The following is an 18,464-nucleotide window of genomic DNA, read 5'->3' on the forward strand; positions in this document are numbered from 1 at the left end:
TGACAGATGTAAAAACAAGAATTACTGGTTTCAAAAAGTATTTTTATGCATTATTATTATTATTGAATAAAAACTATCAAGCAGCGTTGTTAGAAAATTTGGGACAAAATAATATTCAAGCCTGGTTTCAATATTGAAACAACTAAAAATGTAGAGCAGGTTCTATCACATTTTTTGCAAAAACTAGAGCTAATTTGTATCAAACAAACAAATCTAAAGTAGACTGATCTCAGCATCAATTCGGACAGTCACGATATTTATCCACTTAATTTTCAGTATATGAAAAGATGCGAAATAAAAATGGCTTCTACTTGCCTTAGAAAGAAGGTGATCAGACTGATACAAGGAGTCAATGAATACACAAATTCCATTTATCAATAATAGAAAATGCAATTGTTTCCTTGCAATATTTTGCAACTATTTAACAGTAAATATTTCTTTAACTGACAACTGTAAAAGTCCTTGCTGGATCATTTATTTTATTTATTTATTTATTAAATCTATTTATAGGCCGCCCAATCCCGGAGGACTCATAATAGTCTCATACCCCTAAAGTCAGACTTGAAAGTTATATGGTGTTATAATTAACAGTTTCAGAAACTATTCACATCATTAAACTAATGAAATGGTTTATTTACAGAACTTCAATTTTGTACTGGATACAAATTAATTATAAACATATGCCAAAAGTTATTATTTATTAAAAGCAAAATACCATGTTAATGTTTTTATCAAATACAGAAATTAGATTTGTAAAAAGAGAAACATTTATAAATACATATTGTTTTATTTTGAAAAAAAGGTGTTCTAAAGAATCTCTTACCAAGCTAATAAGAATGAGAGATTTTTAGTCTAAAATACTGTTTTCTAACATTAACACTAATGGAAACAATTTTATGGGTTAGAATATTTGCTTTTACATAACATGCTATATTTTTTTACTTTGTTTCCAGTTTGCTTCAAGGTAATTTGCTCTAAGCAAAGAATCAATCATGTCAATTCTGCTAGTTCAAACATGTGACCCAATGCATATATTACAATATTTGCATTTCAACAATGCACCATAAAGGCATAGATATATCAATAAAATTTTAAAATTAAACTTAGAAATGAAACTTGTTTCCTGAAAAGGACAAGTATTCTAAATTTTGAAAGATTTAAAGATTTAAAACGATACACACACCTGTATACACACACACATACACATATTAAATGTAATGTACCTGGTACATTTAATAATTAAATACTGGTTTAGATTAGAAATAAATCCTCAGCTACTATTAATTCGGATTGCTCCTTGTAAACACTATCTTAGAAGGCCCTCTAGTGACAATTTGAGAATTGTGCTGATTTGAGAATGAACATCATTTTTTAAAAATACCCCAAGATAATAACTAAAACACCTATTGCTCCTAATTTCAATGCCCTTATCTTAAGATTCTAACTTTGACATAGGTATAAATGCACTAAACTCACATTACCTTTATTTACCCAGCTAACAATGTGTGGTATAGTACAGGCAGTCCTCAACTTACAATAGTTCATTTAATGACCATTCAAAGTTACAACGGCAGTGAAAAAAGTGACTTATGACCATTTTTCACACTCACAACAATTGCAACATCCCCAAGGTTACGTGATCAAAATTCAGACGCTTGGCAACTGACTCATATTTATGACGGTTGCAGTGTCCTGGGGACATGTGATCAGCTTTTGCTGACCTTCTACAAGCAAAGTCAATGGGGAAGCCTGATTCACTTAAAAAACATCTTACTAATTTAACTGCAGTGATTAATTTAACAAACTGCTGCAAAAATGGTCATAAAATGGGGCAAACTTCACTTAATAATTGCCTCTCTTAGCAACAGAAATTTTAGGCTCAACTGTTGTCGTGCATTGAGGAGTATTTATAGTAATTGACAATTGGGAAAAAAACCTGCATACTTTCTAAGAAATTGTTATCAGTTATGAAATCAGTGCCAGCAAATTTACTCTGCAAGGGCCTAATAATAATGTCACAGCAAGCTTTTGTGGATTCCAGTATCACTGCCTAAACTTTGATTAGTAAAAAAAAAAAAAAAAAAGAAGCTGTGTGCTGGACAGTTCATGAGGATGCAGTAGAGCTAGATATTACATATATAAAGTCTGAAGGGGGTTAGAAAATTTGTGTATAAAGATTAACTTCAAGACATTGAAAACGAATTATGAATCGCTATCAGCCTGCTGAGTGGAAATAGTTTGATCATTAACTTCGTATTTTTTTCCAATGAACTGGTTTTAACTTGTTATTCTTTGACATTCTCCTCCAACAGTGCTGGTTTTGAAAATATTGCAGGGATGTTGTTTCCAGCTATTTTTAACTGCATAGTTCAGCATGTATGCTGTAGTTGGAAGTTGACTAGTATGTGAAGATGTATACTGGACTGATTTGTGGAGTCCTGTAGAATACAGCAAAGTTTACTTGAATGAAAGCCAATTATCTCTAAAAGGTGCATCACATATTATAAAAAAGATTTTTTCCCAAATCTGATAGTCTGAATAAATAGGTAAACTCTCCTTAATCACAGAATAGAAAATAGTAAATTAAAGTCAACCCTATTTATAACTCTGATAAGAACATTTCATCCAGGTCTGTTTCCTCTCCTTTGAAATCCACTGTTTCCTCTCCTTTGATTCTAAAATTGTAGTTTCTCCACTGAAAACAATTTTTCCCATGACTGTATAGACCAAATAATGGAATATATATTACCAGTCAATGCTGCAAATAACTTAAAGAGCAACCAATAAAACCAGGATATTCTTTCGTATTGATATACAAATTGTTAAGGTTGATCACATGCCAACTTTGGGAATCTTTATATCAACAGATACTTCGTGGCTTTAAGGAATAGAATAGAAAATTTGAAAAATTAAAATGCACAAAAGTTGCTCTATAGTCTAGAATCCTGGGTTTCAGTTCGCAGAAATATCATAAATCCGTGATAGTGGACCCATGGCAAGCGCGCCTTCTCTGCAGGCATGCCAGCTGTTGCCCCAGCTGAGCTCCACCAGACCTTTGTGTGCACCTTCCACCAGCCAGCTGATTTTCGGGTCTCTGCCGTGCATGCATGGGGGGGGGGCACAGGTGGGGGGGTTATATTCGCATGCATGGGGGGGTCACACGTGCATTGCATTATGGGTGTGCGCACGTTTTCAGCATGCCGCGACGAAAAGTTTAGCCATCACTGTCCTAAATGTTTGGGGAGGATTTCTCTCTGAAGACATATCCCAACACCAAGACCGAGGTGAAGATTGAAGGGAAAGCCATTTTGAGTACAGAAGTTTAGAATTCAATATTTAGAGCCTTCATACCCGTTCTTGTAGAAGTTCCACAACTTGTTGAACGCAGTCATTGACATCACAGGAATCAGTTTTGAGTACCAACTCGGGAGCTTCGGGTTTTTCATACTCTGAGTCAATGCCAGTAAAACCTGCATGAAAAACAAAACTTAACACACTTCAACACTTCAGGTGAATAACCAGCCTAGGGGCTCACACATATATTTTAGTTTAAAATAATAAGGAAGTAAACAACATGCTATAGACTTAATATGTATATGTACTTTGATTGCTTTGGCAACTGCTGGTTGTTTTTTTTACACATAGTATACAAAGCTGGATTAAAGTCTTTGCAATAGTACACATTTATTTAATTCTTATTTATCCTGGCAAATAACCTACCTGAATATTTACTAATATGCACAAATTTGAAGATCAAAATAATCCAGGCAAATTAAAATGTTGAAGTGATATCAGCAAAGATTTTAAAGGAAAAAAAACCAAGCAAGCAAATGTTAAGCATTAATGTACAGGAAAAGAAGTAATTAAAACTTTTACCTATATCTATTTGTTCTGCAATGACTAAACCACAGTTCTTTTTTCAATGATGAAATCTTAGAAGTGCCACAGTGTTCTGGTTCAGCTAAGGTGTTTGATTTGCAGTGTCAGATAATTATAAAGAATCACAACTTGTATGTACAATTAATGGACATTTGTATCACCTGCAAAAGATCTATTATAATCCAGCTTGATTCACTACTCCAATGACTAGAGTGAGATAATATCCATGTAGTGTTCTATCTTAACAAAAAGTCAACTAGACAGCATTTCTATCTGCGGACTATCTCCATCTGAAGACAGATCAAAATAAATAAATATTTACAAAAAAAGAAAACAGATGCTTCTAAGCCATCAGAGCAAATGATATAAACTTTCTTCCACAGTTTTAAGAACTGTGACTTAGTATAGCATCTAAATACATGCAGTGGTGGCTAACATATTAGATCGTGGTTTACCTTGTTTTATTGAAGAAGGCATATAGCACACTGGTTAAGCTGGAAACTTTGGTCTAGAAATCCCAATGATTAGATTTAAGTATCATTTTAAGCCAAAAGTAAACAAAAGATGTTACAGCACGAAACACGAACTGAACAGCTCTATATCATAAGATATAAAATAAAATAAATATAAAATAGGGAAATGACATAGCAGCCTAAGTATTCTAGGAAAAAAAGTGGTAAAATCCTGACCCCCAGCCTCACCTTTAATTTCACCAGCACGAGCTTTTTTATAGAGGCCTTTCGCATCCCTCTGTTCACAAACATACAATGGAGCATCCACAAATACTTCAAAGAAAGGAAGATTTGCTACTTCATGAATTTGTCTTGCATTGTTGCGGTCCTAAGAACAAGAAAGAAAGAAAAATGCTGTAAATGTATTACAATACTGTAAGATTTATTACAATATATCTAGCCACAGCTCCATTACACATGTGATAACGAAAGATTAATACAGCCACCTTCCCTTGTAAGCTTCGTTCAAGTAACCAAATTTGACTGCAATTAAATTAGTTCAGTCCACTAATCTTGATTTGCAAAAATACAGGCTAGATTCCCATTTAAACAATGTATAGTTATTTGAACAAACCATAGCTGCTTGGGTCACATAGAACTATAAGGCATAACCCATGGTTTACAAGCAGCAATGTGGGATTCATATTATCTGCTGAACATAGCTTAAACCATAAGCAGAGCTTATGAAGTCCAAACCCTTGTTTAGTGCAGTTTAACAAGTTGTTTAAGCCCTGCAATAGTCATGCTCTAAGCCATATTGTTGCTCAGAACATGATTGCTTTGGCTTAGTAGTATGACCAATCAGGTCATTCTAGCTTAAAATGTGTGAACCACAAATCATGTAACAGTTATTTAGTAATAGCAATAGCACTTAGACTTATATACTGCTTCATAGTGCATTTACAGCCCTCTCTAAGCGGTTTACAGTCTCAGCATATTGTCCCCAACAACCCACCTCAAAAGGTTGGAAGGCTGACTCAACCTTGAGCCGGTGAGATTTGAACTGCCGAACTGCAGCTAGCAGTCAGCTGAAGTAGCCTGCAGTACTGCACTCTAACCACTGTGCCACCTCGGCTCTTTAAAATCAAACTTAGCAGCCTTTCTACCAAATAAAAAACTAAAGGGTAACATTTTTTTTTGTTTCAAAAGTTTTATTTCTTTTAAAGCAAACATTTCATCATTCCTCAATCAGTAAAACATCGAAGTACAATTTCTTGTATATCAAAATAATTCTAGTTTACCACCAAATTCTTGTCTAGCCTAATATATACCCCTCCCCCCTCTCCCCCAACCCCCCTCCACCTTCCCCCCCCCCAACTTCCCAGAACCCGTACACGGTATCGATTTCTAACAAACACAGTCTAAAATCTATTGAGAAAAAAAAAAAGAAATAAACAAGAAATTAATAACATTCTACATTGACCTTAGCTTCTTCTTGCTAAACCAACTTTAAACAATTTAAATCATTTCTGATCTTAAGCATAGGCTAACTGGAATTTCTTGGTCCCATATTTATTTTGTATATAGTCAATCCATTTTTTCCAGTCTCGTTTATATCTCTCATTTGTGTGATCTTTAAGATATGCTGATATTTTTGCCATCTCGGCTAAGTTTGTAACTTTCAATGTCCATTCTTGAGTTGTAGGCAAATCTTCCTTCTTCCAGTATTGCGCCACCAACAGTCTTGCTGCCGTTATTAGATGCAAAATCAAGTTAGTCTCTACCACTGTAAAGTCCGTACATATACCTAGTAAGAATAGCTGAGGAGTAAACTTTATCCTTCTTTTAAAAATATTTTGCATAATCCACCATATTTTTATCCAAAATGCCTTAACCTTTTGACAGGTCCACCATATATGAGAATATGTAGCATCGAGAGAGCCACATCTCCAACATTTAGGCTGTAAGTTCGGATACATAGAAGCCAGCTTTTTAGGATCTAAGTGCCATCTATAGAACATCTTATAAAAATTTTCTCTCAGATTTTGAGCTTGTGTAAATTTCACATTTCTTACCCAGATTCTTTCCCATGTATCCAGCATTATTGGTTCTTCAATGTTTTGAGCCCACTTTATCATACAATCTTTAACTAATTCTGTTTCCGAATCCATCTGTATTAATACATTATATATCCTCTTTATATGCATTAAGCTTTGATCTCTTATTTGTTTAAACAAATTATCCTCAACTTGGATAAAACTAATTTTTTGCTATTTCCATCTAGCCTGTAATTGCCCATACTGGAACCATGTTTGAACTACCTTCTCCTCTTTTAATACCTCTAAAGATTTTAATTGTAGTACCCCCCTTTCCGAGGTAAGAAGCTGTCTGTAAGTGATTCTGTCCTGTTTTTGTGCTATATTCATATTTTCAATTGCGTGTCTAGGAATTGCCCACATGGGTATCTTGTCATTTAATTTATATTGGTATTTTTTCCAGACCCGCAGTAAAGCATTTCTTAAAATATGACTTTTAAAATTCTTGTCCATTTTTTTGTTGAATAACAGGTAAGCATGCCAACCATATACCAGATCGTGTCCCTCAATATTCAATATTCTATCATTAGTTAAATGAGTCCAATCACTAATTACAGATAATGCCACTGCATCATAATATAGTTTTAAATTAGGTAGTTTCAAGCCTCCTCTCTCGCGTACATCTTGCATTATTTTCATCTTTACCCTCGGCTTCTTTCCTGCCCATACAAATTTGTTAATACCCTTCTGCCATTCTAATAGATTCGCATCTTTTTTAAGTATAGGTAACATTTGGAAAAGAAATAAAATTTTTGGTAAGATGTTCATTTTCACTGCCGCTATCCTATCCAACAAAGATAGTTTCTCCCATTTTTTCATCTCTGTCTGTATACTATGCCAAAGTGGTTCATAAGATCAGATGGTCAAGATCTTTTGGGATTATTATTATTATTATTCCAATAGAAGATAATTGTCTATAGCCCAGAGAAAATTGTATTATGGTTGTTTGTTCTTTGAGCCTGGTTGGTTGCTTGCAGACATTTCATTACCCAATTTGATAAAATCACAAGTATGAGTGAATGTAGAGTTTGTTGCTTATTTAGATGTAGTAGCTCGTGACCCGTCAAAACCGCGCTCGACTAAACCGCGCCCGATTAAACCGCATCGCTGACATCATCAACAGGGCGACAACAGCCAGCGCAGAGAAAGAAGGGCGCTTTAAATAGCGCTTTGAAAGCAAGCCGATTCAACTTAAGGTAAGGGTTAGGTTTAGGGTTAGCTTTAGGGTTAGGTTAAGGGGGGTTAGGTTTAGGTTTAGGGGTTAATTTTAGGTTTAGGGTTTACAGCGTGCTTCTGTCTCTGCGCTGTTGTCGCCCTGTTGATGACGTCAGCGACGCGGATTAGTCGGGCGCGGTTTAGTCGGGCGCGGTTTAGTCGGGCGCGGTTTAGTCGGGCGCAGTTTTGTGGTGGAACCGTAGTAGCTTGCTCTGCCAGTTTTGTTGAGGGTGTAGTTTCCTTCTTGATGGTTCCTTGATTTACACATTGTTTTCTGTTTTGTTGCTTGCCTGGTGCTGACCCCTGCTTATGAAAGTGGGCTACTCGAGGAGAGTTGTGGTAATCTTTTTATTTCTTTCCTAGGAGGAAGATGAATATGATGATGATGATAATATTGATGATGATGATGATGATTTCATATCCTAAAAAAGGGATATGGGAGAGCCTATATTGGGAGAGCCTTCAGTCTTGCAAGTGTCTCTAGTTTTATGCTGTTTTCACTTTTGATTGGTAGCCTCCCAGAGTTGGTTATAAAATGGAGGGCTATATAAATGTTTTAGATTTTTAAAAAAGTAATGCTGTAGTGAAAACCTATCCATTCTAAAATATGCAAGAGATTCCACACAAAATTTAACTTGATTCTACTGTCCATTTTCAAGAATAAATTATTTGATCATATTGTTCTGACCTAGGCCTCCCAATAGCATGAAGCAAACTCCTTGTCCTGACAAAAACACCTTTTATTAATTTACTGTGAATTCTGCTCATTCGCATACAGCAAAGTCTTTCAAGGGAGGATTTACAGTCACAGACCATATCTGGCGTGCAGAACTGACAGGCCGATATCTGCAAAAGGAGCTCGGAGAGTCACAAACCAATTAAGGGAACTAATTGTCTCCTGCAAACTCCACTTCCCTTTCACTCCTCTTTTATTTCCTCTGGGGGGGTGGGGATTCATCATCCACCTGTAGCCTTATTCCCAAGTCGGCCCCTGTTCTTTAGCTGTTCTCTTCGACTGGCAACTCTGTGCATGCACACACTGGGAATAGGCTCCAGCTGTTCATCTGCCTCACTGATGTCTGCCTCTGAAGTCAGATGATAACTGGCACACGGCAATGGTCCCCTCTCTGCCTCTGACACAGAGCCCTCATCAGAGCCTTTCCCAGACTCCAAGACTGGCCCATGTTCCTCCCCAATCTCCTCACTGTCTGAATCTGCTGCCAGCTCTGCTGGCTACTGGCGGGCTACAACACATATCCTAGGAACTATCAATGGTAAAATGGAAAGTATGCAATAAAAATTAGGAAAATATGCTCACCTGGGCATAAGGAGAAATAAAGCTAGTAATGCACACCAAGCCAGCATCCGCAAATAATTTAGCAACCTCAGCAATCCGACGTACATTTTCTTCTCTGTCTTCTGGTGAAAAACCTAGATTCTTATTGAGGCCTTGTCTGATGTTGTCACCATCTAAAGTGTAGCATGGAATGCCATGGCATACTAGATATTCTTCAAGTGCCATACTAACAGTGGTCTTTCCAGCTCCAGATAGTCCTATGTAATTTTCAAACAAGCAAAGTATTAATTTGTTACACCTAGGCAGACAACTATTTTTGCAAGAATAAGTTCCAGTGTTCGAAAAAATGGAAAGACTGCCATTTATGCCTCTTGAAAATTTCAGTCAGCCTACCATATTAGCATAATAGCCTCATGATCTTTATTATATTTATGCCAAAATTAGCCACAATGTCCATGAAATAAAGGAACATAAAATCTGCATAGCGCATAAAAGACATTATGCAAAATATATATATTGTTTATGTATCCTGTATCATCAATTATAAGCAACAAATTAAAACGGCTCATAGAACAGCAATCGTAGTCCAACTTTCTACAGTGTTCTTTATCTAAATTCATGTACATTCTTAGCCAAAAGACTTTTAAAATATAACTTTCAATTTTGATAAGAAAGTGATTATTTATACCGACTCACCATGGGTTAAGATTTACCAGTGCAATTCTGCTTGAAATAAGATCAAGAATAATAAGTCACAGGTTTCCTACCAGTATTTTCTTTTGCCAGTGTAACTGAGCAAATTTATCTTATCAGGTGCATGCAGAGATGTAAAATAAAAGAAGTATGATCACTACACAATATTTTTTTTCTTAAGACAAAGGAATAAAGGAATCCTAAATTTCCTTTTTATATTTCCCAGTGTTTCTTCTTCATTTATATAAAAGGGAAGGATATGCTCTACCTACTGTTTCTGATTCTGAAGTCTCATAATCACTTGGAAATAATGCAAAGGAAAGATATGATTTGTTTAAAAAATGAATGTAACACAATATGTCCTAAACTGCAATAACACATTTTTCCTCTTTCCAACAGAGTGATACTATTTGCCCAGTGGGCAATAAAGTAGCACACAATATCAGTTTGTGATACATACACAAACATACTCACAAAATACAAAATATAATACAAGTAGCAAGATAAAACAGCAAGGTAGAAAAGGCGCATCAGATTGAAGTTGATTTGAGATTTTATGCTCCTCGGACTTGTTAAATTACTAACTGCTCATGATGTTGAGAGAAAAATGGAAAAGTTAAAAGTAAACATATCTGTTAGGCAGCAGTTTTGTACCTGTTAACCATACTGTGCATCCTCGAAATCCACTTCTGGTCCCCACCACCTGGCCCCTCTTATTTCTGCTAACATGGTGGGCTTGATAGGTGACATTGGTAGCTCTCTGCATCCCCTGAAATAAAGAAAGATTAAAGGATAAAATGGCATTGCTTCTTAAACATCCATTAATGCTTGTAAAATAGAACAGGGGTGTCAAACTGGTGGCCCCCGGGCCAGATGCGTCACACGCAAACCACACCCATCCTGTAAAATCATGATAGATCACGACACATCATGTGACGCGATCGACTTTGACACCCATAAAGTAAGAGAAAAAACTGGAAAAATCATTATGTGAACCCCAGTATAGAACACAAATCTTTTCATTTACACAGTGTACAACCTCAAAAATCCTAGTGGTGAATATAGCACAGTTTGATGCATTAATGAAATGCCACAAGGCACAGTTTACAAGCCACAAGAACCGAGGTTCATACATCAGGCTATAATCAGAATTTCAATTATGGTTTGGTGACCAACTTATCACAGTCAGATTCATACACTGAGCTAAAATGTGTGAATGAAGTAAGTGAAGTGAAGTCAGAACTATGAAAGTAGATTTTCCTGATATTTTTATAAAAGTGAGTATAAAAGTAACCTAACTGTGACAATCATTCAACCTTTGCTTTGTTTTCCTTTAGATGCATTATATAGCATTATTATTATATAGCTGCCCATCTCCAAATCATGACTCTCGGTCCGTTATGGCAAACCTATGGCACGCGTGCTCAAAGTGGCACACGGAGCCATGTCGCCTGGCACGTGCAGCATCACTCATTTCTCTTCTGGGTTTCTGGGGTGCATGAGTGCGTGACTATCAGCTGGCCTTCATGCATGCGACAGTGCCAGAAACTCGAAGAGCTCGTCTTCCGGCTAGCAGATCATCAAATGCACATGTGCGCCAGTAACCAGAAGACTAGCTGGCCAGTGCAAATGCACGCACCGGAAACCAGAAGTTCATTTTCCGGCACATGCATGCCCCCTGTGCAGCTCCTCTTGCAGGTTGTGGCCCAAATGAGCATGCACGTGTGCTCCCTTTTCAGCACTCGGTGCCGCAAAGGTTCGTCATCACTTTTGTAGGTGGGTAACAGTGAAAACAATAACACTCATGGAATTCACAGCCAAAGTAGAAAACAAAACCACTAGAACAAATCGGCACAATTATTGCATGAACTCTGCCATATATCTTCATCTCTATTGACAATACCATGCTTTTAATGACTTGGGAAAGGATGACAAGGTTTGGACCCCTCTAAGCTGGGAGGAATGATGTTCTAAAATGCAGGTACCACTACACAAAAAGTCTCTTTTTGGGCCCTGCTAAATAACACTTCCTAACAGAACATGGCTCTTCTGCCAGATCTAATGAGACAGATAGCCATAAGAGAGAAATCCCCTGAAACAACTTACCATATTTTTCAGAGTATAAGACGTACCGGAGTATAAGATGCACCAAGATTTTGAAAAGGCAAATTAAAAAAAAGGTTTTGCACTCTGCAAACCTCCCAAATGGACCGTTTTTTGCAAAATTTGGCCCCTTTTTGTCAAAAAAAGGGGCATGCGTAGCCTTTAGGAGGCTCATAGAGTGCTCCTGGGGGCTGAGGAGGCAAAAACAAACAAAAACGGCCCATTTTTTGCTCATTTCTGCCCTCGCCAGCCCTCAGGAGCACTGTGGAAGCCTCATAAAGGCTATGCACGGCCATTTTTGCAAAGGAAGTGGGGTTTGGGGAGGCCAAAAATTCTGTATTCAGTGTATAAGATGCACCCAGATTTTCACCCTCTTTTTTGAGGGAAAAAGGTGTGTCTTTATACTCCAAAAATATGGTAGTTAAACTCTGATTTATGGCTGGTCTGTTGTTCACTAAGTTGTTACTGGCTCTTCACAAACCCACGGATCACAGAGCTCCTATGTCCTCAACTGTCTCCCAGTTTGCGTTAAATCCTGACTGGTTTAAGACAACCCAAAGACCAGGGTTGACCCAACATACTATAGATAATCTCAAGGAGCAATCTCAATAGCCAACTTTAAGGAATCACTGGAACAAACCATGATCCTAAAACTCACAAAAATGCTGATGATTACCGTCAAGACTACATCTCTAAAATAAGTTAGAATACAGGGAAGCAAAACTCCAAACCCAACTGCTCAAACTAAAACTCGGAACCAAAGAGGTACCTGAACTTAAATGGGTTGTCAACATCAAGCTGCCCACTATGCTCCACAGAAAACAGTATCCTACAGAAAGGCCTCAACTATAACACAGATGATGCTAAACAGTTAGAATTCTTTACAGTTTGGCCACAGCATTTAAAACCACAGAACTTGCCACAGTGACAACACAAAAAGCTTCCTGGCTAAATGAGGAACTGAACCTTTGCCTTTCCAGACATTGTGTCACTCAAATCATTAAACCAAAAGTTATCTGTGAAAACATAAATATCTAGAAAACCATGCATCTGCACTCCTGAACATGTTCATAAAAAGCAGGGTACAATACTAGAAAGACAACCTCAATTAATATTGTTTTATACAAAATGCAAGAAAAAAAGATAAAGATATACAAATTAAGGCAATACGTTTCGGTTTCAGCTGGCCAAAAGATACTTTTATACAGATTTTTAAAAAGTGATTGACTGGAATTACTAGAGAATATAAGAATCTATTAAGATGAAGTTTCTAAAGCAGGGGTGTCAAACTCGATTTCATTGAGGGCCGCATCAGTGATGTGTTTGACCTCGGGGGGCCATGGGGTACGTGGCCAGCTTGAGATCACTCATGTCAAGGGCAACTGTAGTGGCTGGAGTGTTTTCCCAAGGAAAATGGTCTACTGAGCTCCATTTTCGGCTGTGTCAGCCTCCTGCAACCCTCTCCAGTGAAAACGGAGCTCAGGAGGGCTACCCACAGGCATCACAAGCTTCATTTTTGGCTGTGCTGGCCTCCTGCAACCCTCTGTCAGCTGGTAGAGGCACCGTGAGCCACTCCTTCGCTGTATCCAGGCGGGCCCTGCGAGCCAGATCTAAGCACCCCATGGGCTAGATCCGGCCCCCCGGCCTTGAGTTTTGACACCCCTGTAGATCAGCAGTTCTACAGACCTCAGTTTTGTAGACCAAAACAAATTTCAAGTCAAAATAAAATTCAGGATAAAGAATCTTTATCTCACGGAAAATGGAGAGAATCCAGAACGCTGTAGTAATACCCATTTCCACCTTCATAAAACATCTATACAGCATACCCAGCAGCAAGAACAAGCAATCAACTGCATACTAATCAGCTCTCCCAAAAATAGATTTTCTTCAAAAGTTATTCAATTCTATAGACCTCTGACTATTCATTCAGGATCAAGCCAAAAAGTCACAAACTGTCAAATACCTTGGCTTAGTTCAGCAGTGTTCCATTACAATCTAAATAGTGTTTCAATGAAGACACCATTAATACTAAAAAATAACATATTCAGTAACTTATGAGAAAAGGGAATCAACCTGCATTTCAATAGCTTCAGTGATTTTTTTTCTTACACTCACATTTATATGTAGCAACCTCATAGATTTATTAAGAATCATTTTTTTCACTAAATAAATGAATCAGTATGTTTTTGACTCATTATTTAATTAGGTTCAAAAAGTTTCACAAACTTTTAGCCACCATTGTATTTCAATTGTACATCAGCTACGCAGAGCAAATCAAATACTTGGTTAACAGTGTAAACTTGTCAATGAAAAGGTCACCAATCTAGTCACTCCTCATAACGGCTAAAAATGTGTAAAGATTTGTTCTAGTCCACTTCAATACCCATGCAGAAGATTTGTAGTAACAATGTATATAAGTGGGTGGTTTTTTTGCAGAATATTTAATATTTTCCAGACTATGGGATGTATATACCCTTAGAATTCCTCAATGGTCTACCCAAATGCAAATCTGATCTATATTTCTTGAATGCAAATAAATGATTTTTTTAAATGGTAACTTTTACAACTTGTTCAGGGGTCAGCAACCTTAAACACTCAAAGAGCCATTTGGACTCATTTCCCACAGAAAAGAAAACACCGGGAGCCACAAAACCCTTCCGGCACCTGACTATTTCCTGAGCGGCCACAAAACTACCATATGTAGTTAAATTAAACATTCTGTTTTCTTCTGAAACTATTCTTTTCTTGGATTTATCCTACTGGGGGTCAAAAAGCTCAATAAATTGTGTGCCAGCACAATTGGTGGGTGCGATGCATATTTTGAGCAACAGGGAGCAGCAGCAGAGGGACAAAAGAGCCACATGCAGCTCCAGAGCCATAGGTTGCTGACCCCTGAACTTGTTCCTGTAGTTTGGTTATAGGTTAATTAAATGAATAGCTCTAAGAGCCACAGAATTATCCTGTACTAACTTAAAAGATGCAAAAGTCATCATTTTTAAGTACTAAAGGACAGACGACTGAGCCAAGAGCAGCTCCCACGGCATCGTGTGGACTGGAGTAGGGGTAGACAAAGCTCACGCAGTGGCGAACATTTCGGGGCCGCAGTAGTTCAGAAACACCTCTCTCTTCCGTTCCACAGACAGTTCAGTCAGGTCGTGAGCCTGGAGGAAATACTCAAAGCATTCAAGGAACGCATCCCACGACTCTGCCTCAGGGCAGAAAGCCGCGAAAACAGAAGCGGCAGCCATGGTAGGAACTTGAACGGGGTCCGTTTCACCTGTCCTCGTCGCCAGTTTTAAGTACTAAAGGACAGACGACTGAGGAGCATTGCTTCAACAACTGTTTATTGCCAAGTAACATTAAGAGCGAACAGTGCTAACCAGAACAGAACGGAGACACTAAAGAGCTGCCTGACAGCTATTTATATGGGCAGCTGTCAGGCGGGGAACCAACAGCATTTCTCCCGCTGGCCGGCAACTGCGCCAGAGCCAATCAGGGCTCTTCTCTGCTCTGACAGCGGTAGCCAGCCGTGTCTGGGAGGACGTAACAATCATTGTTTACAATGAATTTTAAAACCACAAACTAAAAACATATTAGCTATCAATGTTGACGAACATCTTATATGCACCGTCTAGGGTTTTCAGGTACAACCTGAAAGCCTTTAAAGTGAGGGAATGACAGATGCCACTTCTATATTTAATCCTAGTCTATTTTCTGGCTCAATTTGCAAATGGGAAACCATGTCCAATGAATTTTTCCTAGGTCAGAATAATACAGTATGCTTCTTCTTGTATGAACTCCTCGTTCCTATACATTTTCAACCTACAGAGATGCTTTGTTCCATGTCTGTTATCTCTAGTAAATATGACATCTGGCTAGCTACTCCATCCTCTATTGTCTCCCTATTCTCTCAGCTACTATGAGAGTGAAACATTTATGGGTGGATTATATGGACTGCACTATGACCACTAACCAACAGCAAAGAGTCCCACAACATTTTGTTACCTTCTAGTGGTCATTTCTGCAGCCCAGATGTCACTCAGGTTATCTGATTCCAGGACACATTTATTTTTAGATAGCTGTCAGATATCCGTTTTCCCCACTACACCATAACATAGGCAGCATGGGACTTGTAGTCCACCACACCCAAAGAACACCAAATTGGAGAAAAACTGAATGCCCTCCATTGGCGTCATTATTTTGTGTCTGGAAAGGCACAATGACAGGGACTGTCAATTTTCTAACCTTTGGCCAGTACTGTAAATTTAACCTATCAGACACACAAATCCCATGGATAAAATTCCACATTTGTTCAAGCCCAACCTCGAATGAGTGCTCTCATTCAGAGAACAGCTCCACAAAGTCTCTCAGTCTCCCAAGACTTATGAATAGCCACATTGTATACCAGAGATTTCAGCCTCCACCCCCTTCCGCCTCAACTGAAATAAAGTGATACTGAAGGGTGTCGATTCAGCATTTCCTCGGATTTCTCAGCCCTGCAATTTTTTTGGCCACTGGGCAGTTTGAAAGGAGCAAACGTGATTCCTGAAAACGGATCCCCCATCACAAAGCCATCCGAGAGACCTGTAGTGAGCAGATTCCTTCCCTCTTTGGTGGTTTGCCCCTTCTTTGGTTCTGCAACCCAACAAGACAAACACAGACTTCAGAACTGCAGAAAAAACAATTACCATATTTTTCGGAGTATAAGACACAACTTTTTATCCCCCAAAAGAGGGTGAAAATCTGGGTGCTCCTTATACTCCAAATGTAGCCCCACCACCACCACCTGGTCCATGCGTCGGATTTTTGGGTGGTTTCAGGCAGCAGGGATCCTCACTTCCACATGGAGCCTGATTCCCGAAGCGGCCCAGGGAATTGCATTGAAAACCTTTTGAAGACCCCCCCTCAGGAGCCGCCAAATGCTTTCCACCCCTCTGACACCCGCTGAGCCTCCTCCCACCGCAGACGCACCTTTTTTTTCTCCTGGCCAGATCCGCCACTTGAAACATGAGGATCATGAAAGAAAGAGCTTTCAGTTGGCAGCGCCTTACGCATGTATCGTTTTTGGAATCGGGGAGGGGATCTGCCCCCTGAAAAAGCTTTCCTCCACGATCCTCACAGGTGGTCGAAGGGCGGTAAGGGCTTGGCGGCTCCTGAGGGGCTTGAGCCTTCTCCGCTCGCAATGTCATCACCCTGTGGGCATCACTGGCAGAAAGCTCAACTCAGGAGGCTTAGTTCAGGAGTTCAAAGGCAGCTTTGAATGAAGCTTGATTGTACCCCATTCCAGGTTTTTAACTTCCTGATCTAGCATCCAGAGAAATCTAGCCTCTCTGAGGCATCTCTCATTTGCAGGAGGAGGAGGAGGAGGAGGGCGGCATATACAAAAGGCTCTGAGTAACTGGGAAAGAAAGCCACGCTTGGGACCTGCCAGAAAAGTGGATTTGAGATAGATAAAAGTCTTACTCTTTAGCATGATCAAGCCTCCCCACCATTGCATTTTTGCCCTCCCCGCTCCCAAACTCTCTGCATGCCTCAGTTTTCAGAGGGTTTGAGAGGCCTGCAGAGTGCTGGGGGGGGGGGGGAACCTTTTTTTACAAAATTACCTCTTTAAAATCTTGGTGCGTCTAATACTCTGAAAAATACGGTACTGCCAATCTGTCTTCCATTGAGGACCTGTGCCCTGCAGGAGTCAAAAAGAGGGCACCAAAGACAAATTCCTTGTGTGTCCAATCACAGTTGGCCAATAAAGAATTAATTCGATTCTATTTTATTCCTGAAAGCACAAATAAATAAATAAATAAATAAACGAACAGGGCAGCTTATTCAATGGATGCAACTGATCTCCTCCTAAGCGGTCGAGCCTTTGCAATCCGAATTATTCCACCTTCCACGCAGACGCTACTGTTTCTTTCCCTGCCCATTTCTGGCGAGACATTCCCCGGTCAACTGCTTGCTTTCGGGCAGCAGAGGGCTTCCATGCCCCCCACCCCACCCCCGGTTTCCTTCGCCTCCGCTTTCTCGGTTGGGCGCTCCCACCCACTCACCATCCCTGTCGAACCTACCCAGCTCTGCACTTTGTTGCTCAGCTTGACTTTTTTGCACTGGCTGGTGGGCAAATCCATTCGCGGCGGGCGCGGTTAAAAAAAAAAAAAGCAGGAGGCAGGGGCGGCGGGAGGGATGCCGAGAGGACAAATAAGGCAGGCGGGGACTTTGAACACGAGAAAAGCGAGGAGCGGCGCTAAAGGTTGCGAGATGCCGGCTTGGCACTTTCAGAGGATCTTTCCCGGGTTGCTGCCGACCAGGGTTGGAGAGATGCGGAGAGATGGAGGGAAGGGAGGTGGGGTGCGAGTGGGTGGGGCGCGCGCCGCACCGAGCGGAGAACCGAGGCTGCGCGCGCACCCACCGTTTCCGTCCGCTTTCTCTCCCCCCACCTCCGCGCAGCCCAGGGTCCGCCTAGCCGGCTTTTCAAGCCGACTCTACTGTTAGACGGGGGAAACGACGTCTTCCAATTCAGGAGAAAAGGCCGGGGGCTTCCGGTTGGCCACTCTAGCCTGCACGGGCTCGTCTCGTTCGTGGGAAAAATGGCCTTCGCAGAGCTTGGAGCGGGGCGGGGGGAGACGGGACTGAGGGGAGAGTGAGGGATTGGGATTCCCCGGCGGATCTTAGGGGGAGGCAGGGAGGGATATTTTTTTCCCCCGGCTGCCTCAGCATGTCTTCATTTCTCTCTTC

The 18,464-nt window shown here is 39.8% G+C and overlaps 1 protein-coding gene across 2 annotated transcripts in view; it reads right to left on the reverse strand.

Moving 5' to 3' along the window:
* The window catches only part of PAPSS1 (3'-phosphoadenosine 5'-phosphosulfate synthase 1), a 54,006-nt gene extending 35,851 nt beyond the window's left edge, over window positions 1–18,155 (reverse strand). The window contains exons 1-6 of one of the 2 annotated variants that reach the window (XM_087724185.1): window positions 17,798–18,155; window positions 16,320–16,370; window positions 10,287–10,401; window positions 8,961–9,196; window positions 4,581–4,719; window positions 3,352–3,470 (exon numbers count right to left, since the gene is read on the reverse strand). In XM_087724185.1, coding sequence (XP_087580311.1) covers window positions 3,352–3,470; window positions 4,581–4,719; window positions 8,961–9,196; window positions 10,287–10,401; window positions 16,320–16,370; window positions 17,798–17,857 — 720 coding nt within the window. In that variant the 5' untranslated portion in view covers window positions 17,858–18,155. The remainder of the gene's footprint in view (window positions 1–3,351; window positions 3,471–4,580; window positions 4,720–8,960; window positions 9,197–10,286; window positions 10,402–16,319; window positions 16,371–17,797) is intronic. The other variant, XM_087724186.1, reaches the window with a different exon arrangement.
* Window positions 18,156–18,464: the final 309 nt, after the last annotated feature.

The sequence above is a fragment of the Thamnophis sirtalis genome, unplaced genomic scaffold (genome assembly GCF_051295495.1).
Source record: "Thamnophis sirtalis isolate CommonGarterSnake01/CBP01778 unplaced genomic scaffold, rThaSir2_p1.2 scaffold_10, whole genome shotgun sequence".
In the NCBI taxonomy this organism is placed as follows: Eukaryota; Metazoa; Chordata; class Lepidosauria; order Squamata; family Natricidae; genus Thamnophis; species Thamnophis sirtalis.